The sequence below is a fragment of the Salmo trutta genome, chromosome 17 (assembly GCF_901001165.1).
Source record: "Salmo trutta chromosome 17, fSalTru1.1, whole genome shotgun sequence".
NCBI lineage: Eukaryota > Metazoa > Chordata > Actinopteri > Salmoniformes > Salmonidae > Salmo > Salmo trutta.
The window spans coordinates 15,918,675-15,934,868 of NC_042973.1; the positions used below are offsets into that span (position 1 = coordinate 15,918,675).

Genomic DNA, 16,194 nt, shown 5'->3' on the forward strand with positions numbered 1-16,194 from the left:
GGTCATTCTGTACACTCAGTATATATAGTCTTGTGAGTGTACATAGAGTTAGTGCAAGATATGGTCAGTGCAGATAGTCTGGCTAGCCATTTAATTAACTATTTAGCAGTCTTATGGCTTGGGTGGCTGGAGTCTTTGGCAATTTTTCGGGCCTTCCTCTGACACGGCCTGATATAGACGTCCTGGATGACAGGGAGCTCGGCCCCAGTGATGTACTGGGCTGTCCACACCACCCTCGATAACGCTTTGCGGTCGAGGGCAGTGCATTTGCCATACCAAGTAGAGATGCAGCTGTAGAACCTTTTGAAGATCCGAGGGACCATGCCAAATCATTTCAGCCTTCTGAGGAGGAAGAGGCGCTGTCGTGCCCCCTTCACAACTTTTTGCGGGTGAGTGTGGACCATGTGGTAAGACGTTAGTGATGTGGACGCCAAGAAACTTGAAGAGCTTGACCCACTCCACTACAGCCCCGTTGATGTGGATGGGGGCGTGCTCTCCTCTATTTCTACTGTAGTCCACGATCAGCTCCTTGATCTTACTGACGTTGAGGGAGAGGTTGTTGTCCTGTCACCACACTGCTAAGTCTCTGACCTCCTCCCTGTAGGCTGTCTCATCGCCGTTGGTGATCTGGCCTACCACTGTCATGTGGTCAGCAAACTAGATGGTGTTGGAGTTGTGTGTGGCCACACAGTCGTGTGTGAACAGGGAGTACATGAAGGGACTAAGCACACACTCCTGAGGGGCCACCGTGTTGATGGTCAGCGTGGTGGAGGTGTTGTTGCCTACCACCCTCACCACCAGGAGGCCGACCATTCAGGAAGTCCAGGATCCAGTTTTAGAGGGAGGTGTTCAATCCCAGGGTCCCCAGCTTGGTGATGAGCTTGGAGGGGACTATGGTGTTGAACGCTGAGCTGTAGTCTATGAACAGCATTCTCACATAGTTATTATAGTGGTGGGGAGATTCTTACAAACATTGTCTATGTTAAATTTATCATATTAACTTTTCAGATTGAATGACTTTTTACACATTTTCCAAGACCATGCACTACACAATTTCAATATCGTAACGCAGCGTTTCCCAAACTTGGTCCTGGGGAATGTGCACCCCTTGGGGTCCCCAGGACGGAGGTTGGGAAACGCTACCATAACACTTGCAAAGTTAGAAAAAAACATAGTAGCAAGGTGAACATTTAGCAAATTATTGCTTAAGGTACAAGATAGTTATTACAATATTTCATTAAAAAATGACATTTTGATTTTAAGTATATTTTCATTTTAATCACTTATCTCAATCTCATGTGGTATGTTCATAACATGGATTATTTTATTTTATTTCTGTTTTAAACCGTTATTAATTTAAAAAAGTACATGCATATAAAGAGCAAATTACACATTTTATGCACAGCTCAAATATTTTGAATTATTTAATATTACTCTAGGAATATTTTATCATTGACAATGCATTTTGTTAATGAGATTAATTTTACGGTAGATGAGAGACCGCATTACGGTAATGAGCAAATGGAAATTCATCAAGTGCCAAAAATAAAATTAACTATATTAACCATCTGAAGCCTTAAGAACAACAATTGAGTCATTAACTCCCCACCACTGCCCAGCTCCACCATATCCCACACCATCTCCCAGTAAATGCTTTTTTGTGTTCTTTAGGAGTGAAGTCTGCCACAGACTTAAAAAGTCCATTTGTCTTTCGTTTTTGGTACGTGTGAAAATATGTAAATTAATCAAATTTCATTATAGCCACTCTTTTTTATGAACAGTACCTCCCTATTCCACTTGTGTAATTACATAAACAGCTAAACTCCACTAGTATGCAATTACAATGCAATAACATGATTACAGTGTTACTAGTGTGGGCTAACTACAGTGTTACAACCAGTGCCTAAAATAATGCTATTCACTAATGCTAAATGCTAATTAGCTAGCTGGCTAGCTACAGTTCATGACATTTAGCTAAATGCACTAGATAGGGCAAAGCAAACGTTAGCTATAATATAGGTTGCTACCAGTGTTGGTGTAAATCAATATGTTGTTTGTGCAACGGCATTTTCTGAATCAGATAGCCTATTCTAAAATCTTTAAATTAAAACGGGATCAGGCTTCCCTGGGAAACACCGGCCAACACTTTGGTTCCTACCCTGACATAAATCCTATCTAGATTTTTCATTTGTTGTCATGCCAAACTACACCAATCATAGAATTAGAATAATCATTCTATTTCTATGAGTCCAACAGCTCACTCAAGTTTTTTGATCTACACAGGGTACAAAAAATTATGAACAACTGCTCTAACAAGACTGACCAGGTGAATCCAGCTGAAAGCTATGATCCTTTATTGATGCCACTTGTTAAATCCATTTCAATCAGTGTAGATGAAGGAGAGGAGACAGGTTAAAGAAGGAATTTTAAGCCTCTAGACTATTGAGACAATTGAGACATGGATTGTGCCATTCAGAGAGTGATTGGGCAAGACAAAATATTTAAGTGCCTTTGAATAGTAAGTGCCAGGCGCACCGGTTTGTGTCAAGAACTGCAATGCTGCTGGGTTTTTCACGATCAACAGTTTCCCATGTGTATCAAGAATGGTCCACCACCCAGAGGACATCCAGCCAACTTGACACCACTGTGGGAAGCATTGGAGTCAACATGGGCCGGCATCCCTGTGGAACGCTTTCGACACCTTGTAGATTCCATGCCCCAACGCAGAGCATGTGAGCAGAGTTGAGTCGTTGTAAATCCTTCTCATTGCTCATGGAGCCTGCGCTCCATGTCCTTTCCTACCTCTCCGCTAAAAAAATTGCCGCTCCATTCATTAAAATCACAATTTAACCAACACCCATCTATTTTTGTGACTACCTGGACCTACCAATTGGTTTTTCAGGATTGAAACCAAACCATATGGATTTGAATGAAAAGTATTTGAATAAACATGAAAAAGTTACATGTCAAATTAAACAGCATAAAAACACTAAATAGGTCAGGAGCCAGACACGGAGCCGAAAATGAATTATTTAGGCAATATTATTTCAATTATTTCAAGGCTATAGCCTACAAATAAATAAATTGTGAAGCATTTGCAAGTGCGACACAATAGGCTGGTAGGGACATAAAGCACTCAGCGTTTAAACAACATTTTGTTGTATTTGTCACAGTATCCACAGAAAATGGTGCCCCTCCTCGGCCGGGCGGCGCTCGGCGGTCGTCGTCGCCGGTCTACTAGCTGCCACCGATCTATGTTCTGTGTTCGTTGTGTTTTGTCTAAGTCCGCACCTGTTTCCTTTTCTGTAATTAGTAGGGGGGGTATTTAGTTTGTTCCTTTTGGTTTGTGTTTTGTGCGGGATTGTTTATTCGTCAGCGGGCAGGTCTGTGAATGTTCTGTGTTTTTTCACATTTTTCCCCAGCTGATTCTCGCTAGAGGAATGTTATATTTGCCGGGCTGCGCCCCGTGCGTATCTTTGTTTTCTCAGGGTTTACTGTGTTCCCGTGTGGTCTCTGGGCACACCCTATGCCCTTTTGTTACGCCAAGTGGTTTTTCGGTGCAATAAATATACCGTTCTACGGCACTACTGGACTACGTCTCCTGCGTTTGACTCTGCCTTTTCCTCCTGCCTTACGGAATCATGACAGTATTAAATCATTATTATCTATAAATTGCGCATATACAATGCATTCAGAAGGTATTCAGACCACTTCCCTTATCCACATTTTGTTATGTTACAGCCTTATTCTAAAATTGATTAAATAAGTTTTTCTCCATCAATTTACCAACAATACCACATAATGACAAAGTGAAAACTGGTTTTTAGACATTTTTGCAAATGTATTAAAAATAAAAAACAGCAAGTATTCAGAGACTCTTCTATGAGACTCGAAATTGAGCTCAGGTGCATCGTGTTTCCATTGATCATTCTTGAGATGTTTCTACAACTTGATTGGTGTCCACCTGTGGTAAATTCAATTGATTAGACATCATTTGGAAAGGCACACAGCTGTCTTTATAAGGTCCCACAGTTGACAATGCATGTCAGAGCAAACACCAAGCCATGAGGTCGAAGGAATTGTCCGTAGAGCTCCGAAACAGGATTGTGTCGAGGCACAGAACTGGGAAAGTGTACCAAAACATTTATGCAGCATTGAAAGTCCCCAAGAACACAGCGGCCTCCATCATTCTCAAATGGAAGAAGTTTGGAACCATCAAGACTTTTCCTAGAGCTGCCCCCCCCGGCCAAACTGAGCAATCGGGGGAGAAGGGCCTTGGTCAGGGAGGTGACCAAGAACCCAATGGTCACTGACAGAGCTCCAGAGTTCCTCTGTGGAGATGGGAGAACCTTCCAGAAGGACAACCATCTCTGCAGGACTCCACCAATGAGGCCTTTATGGTAGAGTGGCCAGACGGAAGCCAGTCCTCAGTAAAAGGCACATGCACGCCTGCTTGGAGTTTGCCAAAAGGCACCTAAAGGACTCTCAGACCATGAGAAACAAGATTATCTGGTCTGATGAAACCAATATTTAACTCTTTGGCCTGAATGCCAAGCGTCACGTCTGGAGGAAACCTGGCACCATCCCAACGGTGAAGCATGGTGGTGGCAGCATCATGCTGTGGGGATGTTTTTCAGCAACAGGGACTGGGAGACTTGTCGGGATCAAGGTAAAGATGAACGGAGCAAAGTACAGACAGATCCTTGATGAAAACCTGCTTCAGAGCGCTCAGGACCTCAGACTGGGGCGAATGTTCACCTTTCAACAGGACAACAACCTTAAGCACACTGCCAAGACAACACTGGAGTGGCTTTGGACAAGTCTCTGAAGGTCCTTGGTGGCCCAGCCAAAGCCTGGACTTGAACCTGATCGAACATCTCTGGAGAGACCTAAAAATAGCTGTGCAGTGACGGTCCCCATCCAACCTGACAGAGCTTGTGAGGATCTGCAGAGAAGAATGGGAGAAACTCCCTAAATACAAGTGTGCCAAGCTTGTAGCGGCATACACAAGAAGACTTAAGGCTGTAATTGCTGCCAAAGGTGCTTCAACTAAGTACTGTGTAAAGGGTCTGAATACTAATGTAAATGTGATTTTTCCATTTTTTTATTTGTAGTAAATGTGCTAAAATTTAAAACAACCTGTTTTTGCTTTGCCATTGTGGGGTATTGTGTGTAGATTGGTGAGGGGGAAAAACGATTTAATCAATTTTAGAACAAGGCTGTAACGTAACAAAATGTGGAAAAAGTCAAGGGGTCTGAATACTTTCTGAATGCACTGTAAGTAGGATTCACATACAGTTCCTTCAGAAAGTATTCAAACCCCTTGACATTTTCCACATTTTGTTGTGTTACAGCCTGAGATTTTTTTAATCACTGGCCTACACACAATACCCCATAATGTCAAAGTGGAATTATGTTTTTTGAAATGTTTACAAATGCATTACAAATGAAAAGCTGAAATGTCTTGAGTCAATAAGTATTTATTATGGCAAGCCTAAATAAGTTCAGGATTAAAAATATGCTTAACAAATCACATAAGTTGCATGGACTCATAGTGTTTCACATGATTTTTGAATGACTACCTCATCTCTGTACCCCACACATACAATTATTTGTAAGGTCCCTCAGTCGAGCATTGAATTTCAAATACAAATACAACCACAAAGACTAGAGAGGTTTTACAATGCCTCGCAAAGAAGGGCTCTTGTTGGTAGATGGGTTAAAAAAAACAGACATTGAATATCCCTTTGGGGATGGTGAAGTTATTAATCACATGTTGGATGGTGTACCAATACACCCAGTCACTACAAAGATACAGGCGTCTTTACTAACTCAGAAAGAAACCGCTCATGGATTTCCGTTACAGAGTTTAATGGTTGTGATAGGAGAAATCTGAGGATGGATCAACAAGATTGCAGTTACTCCACAATACTAACCTAATTGACAGAGTCAAAAGAAGAGACGTACCCAGAAAGACTCACAGCTGTAATCGCTGCCAAAGGTGCTTCTACAAAGTATTGACTCAGGGGTGTGAATACTTATGTACATTATATATTTCTGTATTTCCTTTTTAATACATTTGCAAACATTTCAAAAAACATGTTTTCAATTTGTCATTATGGGGCATTTTGTGTACAGTAGATGGGTGAGAAAGAATATATATTTAATACATTTGTAATATGTAATAAGTCAAAGGGGTATGAATACTTTCTGAAGGCACTGTATGCCCAATGTAGGCTATATCTCAATCAATTTGAAAATAGATTTTGTATGGTGCTTCTAAATTTAATGTGGTGCTCTTAACTTTTCTACCAATGAAAAACGGTCCTACCAATGATTTTTTGGTTACAACACAGGTATAAAAGCAATGTCATGTGCATTCTTACCAAACCAAAACCTCTCCATATACCTCTCTTTCCTGTCTTCTGTACTCCTCAAGCAGCTCTGGATTTCTGTACAGTTTCTCTCTATGCTTCTCCATCACAGCTTTTAAAGCTGCCCTTTTTCTTTCCTTTTCTGCCAATTTTAATAACAAGAAGTTTAGATTAGTCAGATTGTTCTGTTTATCAGACTACGGCATCATTACTAAATGGGCATTACACTCAAAAATGTTACGTTTGTCAGATGTAATCATACCTCAAAAGTAGTCATGGGGGTAGTTCACCCAAATTACAATGGTACATTGGTTTCCTTACCCTGTAAGTAGTTGAGGACAAGGTAAGACAGCAATCAATGCTTTGGTTTTGTTTAGCAGTTATAGCACAAAACCATTGTAAGTGGATATCCCCGATTTAACAATTTCCACGTTAGAGTATAGAGTCTATACAGTACTAGGCCAGTTGTAGCTTTTCTAGGTCCTTTTTTGCCGCACCTGACCATACAACTGGGCAATAGTCAAGATCCACCCAAAAAGAGTTTGCAGGACTTGGTGTGGTTGTATGTGATATTAAAAAAACAGAGCATCCCTTTATCATATACAAACCTCTCCCCATCTTTACAACAATATAATCAATATGCTTTGACCATGACAGTTTGCAATCTAATATAATAGAAGTTTAGTCTTTATTGTAAAAGATCTTGAAATTATTTTGTGCTCATCTTTTCCATAAATTTGGGATTGTTTGCATATAGCTGGATCTACGAAACAGATTGTCACGCCCTGATCTGTTTCACCTGTCCTTGTGCTTGTCTCCACCCCCTCCAGGTGTCGCTTATTATCCCTGGTGTATTTATCCCTGTGTTTCCTGTCTTTCTGTGCCAGTTTGTTTTGTTTGTCAAGTCAACCAGCGGTTTTGTGTCTCAGCTCCTGGTTTCCCCCAGTCTCTCTTTTCTCGCCCTCCTGGTTTTGACCCTTGCTTCTCCTGACTCTGAGCCCGTCTGCCTGACCACTCTGCCTGCCCCTGACCTCGAGCCTGCCTATCGTCTTGCATCGTTTGGACTCTGACCTGGTTACTGAACCCCTGCCTGCCCTGACCTCGAGCCTGCCTATTGTCTTGTACAGTTTGGACTCTGACCTGGTTACTGAACCCCTGCCCGTCCTGACCTCGAGCCTACCTATCGCCTGGTACTGTTTGGACTCTGACCTGGTTTATGAACTCTCGCCTGTACCCAACCTGCCTTTTGCCTACCCCTCTTGTTATAGTAAATATCGGAGCTCAACCATCTGCCTCCTGTGCCTGCATTTGGGTCTCGCCTTGTGCCCTTATACAGATAGTCTAGAATGGGGACATTTGTTGACAGAAGACCACTTTTGAGTTCTGAAAAACGTCAGACAAACTTTTGATTTCTAAGTATAATGTGCCTTTAAAAAGACTCTAAATTATAAATGTTAGCTAAGTGTTTCCCCTAGATTTTTTGCTGATGTCGCAGTGGAGGGACGCAAAAAGGTTGTGGAAGGGCGGAGGGGTGGTAGTTGTTCAGATCAAATCACATTTTATTTGTCACATGTACCGAATACAACAGGTCTAGACCTTACCCAACAATGCAGATAAGAAAAATAAGAGTTCACAAAAATATTTATTAAATAAACTAAAGTAAAAAATAAAAGCAACAATAAAATAACCAGGCTATACACATGGGGTACCTGTACAGAGTCAATGTGTGGGGGGTACAGGTTAATTGAGGTAATATGTACACTACCGTTCAAAAGTTTAGGGTCACTTAGAAACGCCCTTGTTTTTGAAAGAAAAGCAAAAAAAATTTGTCCATTAAAATAACGTCAAATTGATCAGAAATACAGTGTAGACATTGTTAATGTTGTAAATGACTATTGTAGCTGGAAAAATAATATATATATATATTTTTAAATGGAATATCTACGTAGGCATACAGAGCCCCATTAACAGCAACCATCACTCCTGTGTTCCAATGGCACGTTGTGTTAGCTAATCCAAGTTTATCATTTTAAAAGGCTAATTGATCATTAGAAAACCCTTTTGCAATTATGTTAGCACAGCTGAAAACGGTTGTGCTAATTAAAGAAGCAAAACTGGCCTTCTTTAGACTATTTGAGTATCTAGAGCATCAGCATTTGTGGGTTCAATTACAGGCTCAAAATGGACAGAAACAAATACATTACTTCTGAAACTCGTCGGTCTATTATTCTGAGAAATGAAGGCTATTCGATGCGAGAAATTGCCAAGAAACCCGAATATCTTGTACAACGCTGTGTACTACTCCCTTCACGGAACAGCGCAAACAGGGTGTGAAGAAGCAAAGTCATGATAATCTATTGTAAATGTAATCCATATAATAAATGATTAAATGTAACGGTTGTTCAGGAACCAGACAGAGAGATTCTTTGGACAATGCAGATGGTCAGACGTGTTGTGTCCCCACTCCCCAGGATTGCTCTTCATCTCCACTCAACAAGATCAAGCAAATGTTTAGACACAGACTCGATAAACCAGATAAGTCTACATTCCTAGATGATAAGACCTGTCCAGCATACACTGTCTGAAACTATTGAAGACTGTAATGCTGATCATCATAGAATCTCAGGGTAAGTATAAAACTAATTGAGACAAGACAACAATTGATAAAATATATTTGCTAAAATGATTCATCGCAGACAGAGTTATGTCAAGGACAGTTTCCTAAACTCTGTTATTTCCCCATCATTAACCACGGTATCAAGGCCGCCCACTTAGTCATGGATAACACTTATGCTACACCCATCGCTGTTGATCCACCCACTTATTTTGCTTCACCAGAGGAAAAGGCGAAGCGAGATGGATAGCTGAGCCCAAAATCTGTCTTCTCCAGCAGGTGGCGTTTTTCAGTCACCAAGTGAGGAGTTTTGTATGGAGGTCAATGCGAGTGTTGATGAGGGTTGTTGACGTCAACTTCCTGTATCAATGGAATATCCATAGCCATCTCGAGACAATTTCGATAGTGTTTTTTCTCAAAGTTGCCGGGATGTCCATGTCCTACTTATATCAGTACACTCCTAACAATATAAGCATTACGAAACGTATATTCTATCAAATAAACCTTAAGTAGCAAATAAGCCACACATATCTTCGTTGACTAAATTCGACTCTCATTGACCTCCATACAAAAACTCCTTGCTTGGGGGGCGAAACCATAACAAAAATACCACCTGCTGGAGGGAGACAGATTTTCCGCCGAATTGGGTCTCTCTTCCTCTCTGATACACTACATGACCAAAAGTATGCGCATGGTGATCTTAGGCTTATTTGCGGCAACTTGGCCATGGAAATCCATTTCATGAAGCTCCCGACGAACAGTTATTGTGCTGACGTTGCTTCCAGAGGCAGTTTTGAACTCGGTAGTGAGTGTTGCAACCGAGGACAGACGATTTTTACACGCTTCAGTGAATAACAGCACTTACAGCTGACCGGGGCAGCTCTAGCAGGGCAGACATTTGATTAACTGGCTTGTTGGAAAGGTGGCATCCCATGACGGTGCCACGTTGAATGTCACTGAGCTCTTCAGTAAGGCCATTCTGCTGCCAATGGAGATTGCATGGCTGTGTGTTAAATTGTATACACCTGTAAGCAACGGGTGAGGCTGAAATAGCAGAATCCACCAATTTAAAGGGTTTTCCACATACTTGTGTATATATAATGTATATTTGGATCATTTAGTGGCTACATCCACTTTCACACACGCCAAGTATGCTGTTACCCCATAGAGAATGATAGAGGCCTCTAGTGGCCAAAAGGTCGTTTTAGCATGGGCAGCGCCATTGAGGGCTTCCACCATTTTAAAGTAGTCAAACTAGTCACCTGGGTGGGATTTCCTATGAGTTGTAACCTCAATGGCGCTGTCACAGTCACTATAATGGCACAGATTTAATTTTACCTTTATTTTATTAGAGAGTCAAACTGAGATGGTCTAATTTACTGATGAGCCCTGAATTAAATTACATGACAGAAAATACACACAAATATGAATACAAAATGCAAGCTGAAAGAAAAATCCAGTCATAAAAAACACACATTCATCACACAAACACAAGGTCCTAAATCAACTTATTAATAAAGATGAGTCCTCATAATATCTCTATGAGTTACCCATACTTGCTACAGTGGCATGCTATTGACATTAATGCATGCGACTTAAGCCGCATTCCACACAACTGGGAACTCTGAAAAATATGAGGTCAAATCATGAAGTCAGTGATATTCAGCTCGGAATTGCGGATCTCTAGAAAGAGGCCCATGTTCCAGAGTTGGAATTCCGAGTTGGATGAACATTTAAATCGCTTTTCCAAGTTGGAGTTTCCAGTTGTTTTGATCACACTGAAGACAGAAGTCGGTGATTTCCGAGTTCCCAGTGGCTTTGAACGCGGCATCAGCACCAGGAAAGGGATTTACGTCTTGATCAGACGTGGGAGCTTCACAGACGTGATTAGTTTGAATTTCAGAACACATTGCAACACTTCCGTTTTGAACACAGCTCACCTTATTAAAGCAGCATTACGTCATTTCCATGCGCCTCTAACTGCAGACACAGTATGGGAAACCTTCGTAGAATACTTCTTACTCAGTTACTAACCTTCCATTATATTTGGGGTAAGATAAACTTGCCAGTTACATATTTGCACATGGGTTTTATTGGTATTTGTCATGTTGCATTGGTGGCGCGTGTAACGTTATTGCCATCGCCCGATTCGCAGCTGTTTTATTACGTGAGGACCACATTTATTACAGGTGCATTAGCTAGTTAGCAGATTAACGGGTTAGCGTCGATGTAAACTATTTTGGTTGCATTGAAGCTAGCCAATGTTATGCTCTATTAGGCACTGTTTTGCATAGCAGAGATTTTTCGACCAACCTCAACATGGTTTTACTATCTTCGTTCTCGATTCGGCCGAACATGCATATTCTAAAATGTGTCCAGCTGCAGGTGGTTCGTTTGAATTAAGAATTCCTTTTTCTACATGAAGTAATCCAACAACGGGTAACTACTACTTATTTGGTATCATAGCGTTCACACATTTTGTTTGTGCATGCTGCCACCTACTGTGCGGTAGTGTGGTCAGTTACGTTTTTGATAAACAAAATAGGGAGGGGAGGGAAACGTTGCACCACCAACTAAACCTACACACATATATACACACACACTGCTTTAATACAAATTAAAATCCACTGTACCGCAGACACACTTAACGCCACCAGAGTAATCACTCGTTTCAAGGGCGCCCTGCTCTAGTGAGCAAAGCAAGTTACAGGTCTTGTCCCTAGTCATGTGAAGTGCCCGCTCCCTCTGAATGACTTCGCGCTATCTTCACCGATTTTAACAGTACCTAACTTCTTTTCTACCCAGCCTGAAACTACATATGGATCGGATTTGGAGTTTTGCACCACACCTGCCACCACAGGTAATTCATCCTCACTCTCGTCAGATTGAATCCCTGAGACTGCAGAATATGGTTTGTACTTGGCACCGTTCTTCCTCAACACACTTATTCCCACTGCACTCGGCTGTTCGCATTCCTCGCTGTCCATGACCATGTCTATCCGTTCACCACACTTCACCCACTGTATTGCTTGCAGAACACACACTGATGGCATTTCTCCGAAACCCAACTTCTGTTCTTTAGGCCAATTTACAATTCAAGCCATCTCTGGCCTCCATGCTTCTTTTCCATCGTCACAGCTTTTCCCGCAACAGCTCTCTTCGAAATGTCAATACCCAACCATGTGTACGCTGCCATCTTGTCTATTTAAAATAATTTATCGTTGATTGGGCGGATTCGATTATGCTGAGCCGTCACGTCATTGGGTGAAAACAGGGAGGGATTAGCTCAATTTTCACAAATGGAACAGTAATCTGTGCCGCTCTGTCATTTTGTCCAGAAACATGCATCTCTTTCCCACAAAATAAATGTTTTGAATTTGATAACAATTTTTCTTTGGGAAGGCATATAAAGCGTTGTTCTCCCAAAGCAATCACTTTTGCATGGGAAATCGGAATCCTACTATACTGAACAAAAATATAAACGCAACAATTTCAAATATTTTACTGTGTTCATATAAGGAAATCAGTTAATTGAAATAAATTCATTAGGCTCTAATCTATGGATTTCATGTGATTTGGCAGGGGTGCAGCCATGGGTGGGCCTTGGAACAAAAATTGGAGAGCCAGGCACACCCAATCAGAAACAGTTTTTCCCCACAAAAGGGCATTATTACAGACAGAAATACTCCTCAGCACCCCCTAGACGATCCCGCAGGTTAAGAAGCTGGATGTGGAGGTCCTAGGCTGGTTTGGTTACTCATGGTCTGCAGTTGTGAGGTCAGTTGGACGTACTGCCAAATTCTCTAAAATGACGGAGGCAGCTTATGGTAGAGAAATTAATATTAAATTCTCTGGCAACAGCGCTACATTCCTGTAGTCAGCATGCCAGTTGCAAGCTCCCTCAACTTGAGACATCTGTGGTATTGTGTTGTGACAGAACTGCTTATTTTAAAGGGACCTTTTATTGTGCACCTGTGCAATGATCATGCTGATTAATCAGCTTCTTGGTATGCCACACCTGTCAGGTGACTGGATTACCTTGGCAAAGGAGAAATGATCACTAACTGATATGTGCACAACATTTGAGAGAAATTAGCTTTTTGTGCGTATGGGATGTTTTTTCTTCAGCTCATGAAACAGGACCAAGACTTTACATGTTGCGTTTTTAAATATTTTTGTTCAGTGTAATTACTACGCATGCTTAATTCAGTCGCTTTTGTTTTGAGCTGACTTCGTCATGGGCTTTGAACAAGGCAGCCCGGTTACAAATGCAATCAGCTTCGAGCCGGCATAAAACACGCCTACGTGGGCTCCGGGGCGAGATTAATCGAACCCCCTCATTGAGACAGGTGGGCACACCCCAAAGTGCTGCATGTCACGATGTCACTCACTGGTCTCGATCAATGAGAGAATATTTGAAATGGACAAGATGGAGGTGTACACATTGTTGTATTACTTTACGGAGCAAAAAAAGTATTTTAATAACAGAGCATTTTCTAAGTTCAAACGAACCACCTGCGACTGGACACAGACATTTTAGAAGATGCATGTTTGGCCGAATCGAGAACAAAGATGGTATCACCAAGTTAAGGTTGGAAGGAAGTTATTTGTGCTACGCCAAACTGTACTTATCCTATAACGGCTAATTGAGCGTCACATTAGCCGGTAAAATCTGCTAGTGATTTGATTTTTTTTAGGATCCCCATTAGCTGACGCCAATGACGACAGCTAGTCTTACTGGGGCCTGACATATAATGAACAAGACATTTGACAAAATACTTTTACAATTTACATACATTTAAAAACATTAACGTGTGTGTGTGTGTGTGTGTGCGTGTGTGTGTGTGTGTGTGTGTGTGTGTGTGTGTGTGCATCTATCAGTTACAAATACATGTCAGTACATACAGTGCATTCGGAAAGTATTCACACCCCTTCACGTTTTCCTCATTTTTGTTACATTACAGCCTTATTCTAAAATAGATTAAATTAACAAAGTACCAAGTAAAGTGTCTGAATACTGATGTAAATGTGATATTTCCATTTTTATATGCTACCGTTCAAAAGTTTGGGGTCACTTAGAAATGTCCTTGTTTTTGAAAGAAAAGCGTTTTTATTTGTCCATTAAAATAACATCAAATTGATCAGAAGTACAGTGTAGACATTGTTAATGTTGTAAATAATTTTTAATGGAATTTCTACATAGGCGTACAGAGGCCCATTATAGGCAACCATCACTCCTGTGTTCCAATGGCACGTTGTTAGCTAATCCATTCCAGGGGGCCTTCAGCCCATTCTTGGGCTACATTACCTATTTTGCCAATTGGCCTGGACCCTTTTACTGCTGACATGGAGCCCTGCCGATCCATCATGACTGGTCTACCGACATAACAGGCTATTCTGTTACGATGTCGCTGAAGAACCATCTACTAGCCCCGGCCCGCTAGCTTTTCTGAACGCAGTGTCCCCTGCTCGCCTAGCGTAGTAGTGACAACTGAACGGAACCCTGACTCACCTATTGCTGCTCTTTTGACCCTATGATCACTCGGCAACACAGCTGACGCCCCTGGACCGACACTCTACTCAGCAAATTGGATGTAGTCTACCACAGTGCCATCCGTTTTGTCACCAAAGCCCCAAATACTACAAACCACTGCGACCTGTATGCTCTCGTTGGCTGGCCCTCGCTTCATATTAGTCGCCAAACCCACTGGCTCCAGGTCATCTGTAAGTCGTTGCTAGGTAAAGCTCCGCCTTATCTCAGCTCACTTGTCACCATAGCAGCACCCACCCGTAGCACGTGCTCCAGCAGGTATATTTCACTGGTCACCCCCAAAGCCAATTCCTCCTTTTGCCGCCTTTCCTTTCCACCTCTGCTGCCAATGACTGGAACGAATGGCAAAAGTCACTGAAGCTTATCTCCCTCACTAACTTTAAGCATCAGCTGTCAGAGCAGCTTACAGATCATTGCACCTGTACACAGCCCATCTGTAAATAGCCCACCCAACTACCTCATCCCCATATTGTTATTTTTTGTTGTTGTTGCTCCTTTGCACCCCAGTATCTCTCCTTGCACATACATATTCTGCACATCTATCAGTCCAGTGTTTAATTGCTAAATTGTAATTATTTTGCCACTATGGCCTATTTATTGTTTTACCTCCCTAATCTTACAACATTTGCACACACTGTATATGGATTTTTCTATTGTGTTATTGACTGTACGTTTGTTTATCCCATGTGTAACTCTGTGTTTGTGTCGCACTGCTTTTGCTTTATCTTGGCCAGGTCACAGTTGTAAATGAGAACTTGTTCTCAACTGGCCTACCTGGTTAAATAAAGGTGAAATAAAAAAAAAAAACTGTCGGTCTCATGGTAATTGACCGTTAATTAACAGAGTCTAATAAATCCATGTAATATAGCCTATACCTTCACAATAAATCCATTATTTATTTTAGACAGGTTTAAAAGAGCATGATATGAAGAAAATGTAGCTTATTGTAACATTTAAAATGGCACCGAAGAGGATGGCTGCCGTTTCACATGCCCGTAATCAATTGTGCACATTTTTTTTTTTTGCGTTGGTTGTACAAAATAAGTAAAAAAAAAAATGATGTTGCTTCTACCGTCTCTTATGACCAAAAATAACTTCTGGACATCAGAACTGGGATTAATCACCACGGACTGGAAGAAGTTTTTTCCTTTAACGAGTCCGACGAGAAAGTTATACTGCTCTCCCGGGAACAGGCCCAGATTCACGTCATTTGCGTGAAGAAACGGCGGAGGAAAAGAGGACGCAAATCAGGCTGCCTTTTGAGAACCCATAGGCAAGCGAGTGAACTCCCATTGCCATCAATTCTACTTGCTAACATGCAGTCATTGGAAAATAAAATGGATGACCTACGATTATTCTACCAACGGGACATTAAGAACTGTAATATCCTATGTTTCACCGAGTCGTGGCTCAATGACGACATGGACAATATTGATCTGGAGGGATTTTCAATGCACCGGCAGAACAGAGAAGCTACGTCTGGTAAGGCGAGGGGTGGGGCTGTGTCTTTTTGTCAATAACGGCTGGTGCGCGATGTCATATTAAAGAAGCCTCAAGGTATTGCTCGGCTGAGGTAGAGTACCTCATGATAAGCTGTAGACCACACTATCGACCAAGAGTATTCTCATCTATATTATTCATAGCCGTCTATTTAC

The 16,194-nt window shown here is 41.6% G+C and overlaps 1 protein-coding gene across 1 annotated transcript in view; it reads left to right on the plus strand.

The window, feature by feature from the left end:
- The window catches only part of LOC115151266 (very low-density lipoprotein receptor), a 49,475-nt gene that overhangs the window by 12,480 nt on the left and 20,801 nt on the right, over positions 1–16,194 (plus strand). The window contains exons 2-3 of the mRNA XM_029695217.1: positions 11,414–11,427; positions 11,794–11,848. Of these exons, the coding sequence (XP_029551077.1) occupies positions 11,414–11,427; positions 11,794–11,848 (69 nt within the window). The remainder of the gene's footprint in view (positions 1–11,413; positions 11,428–11,793; positions 11,849–16,194) is intronic.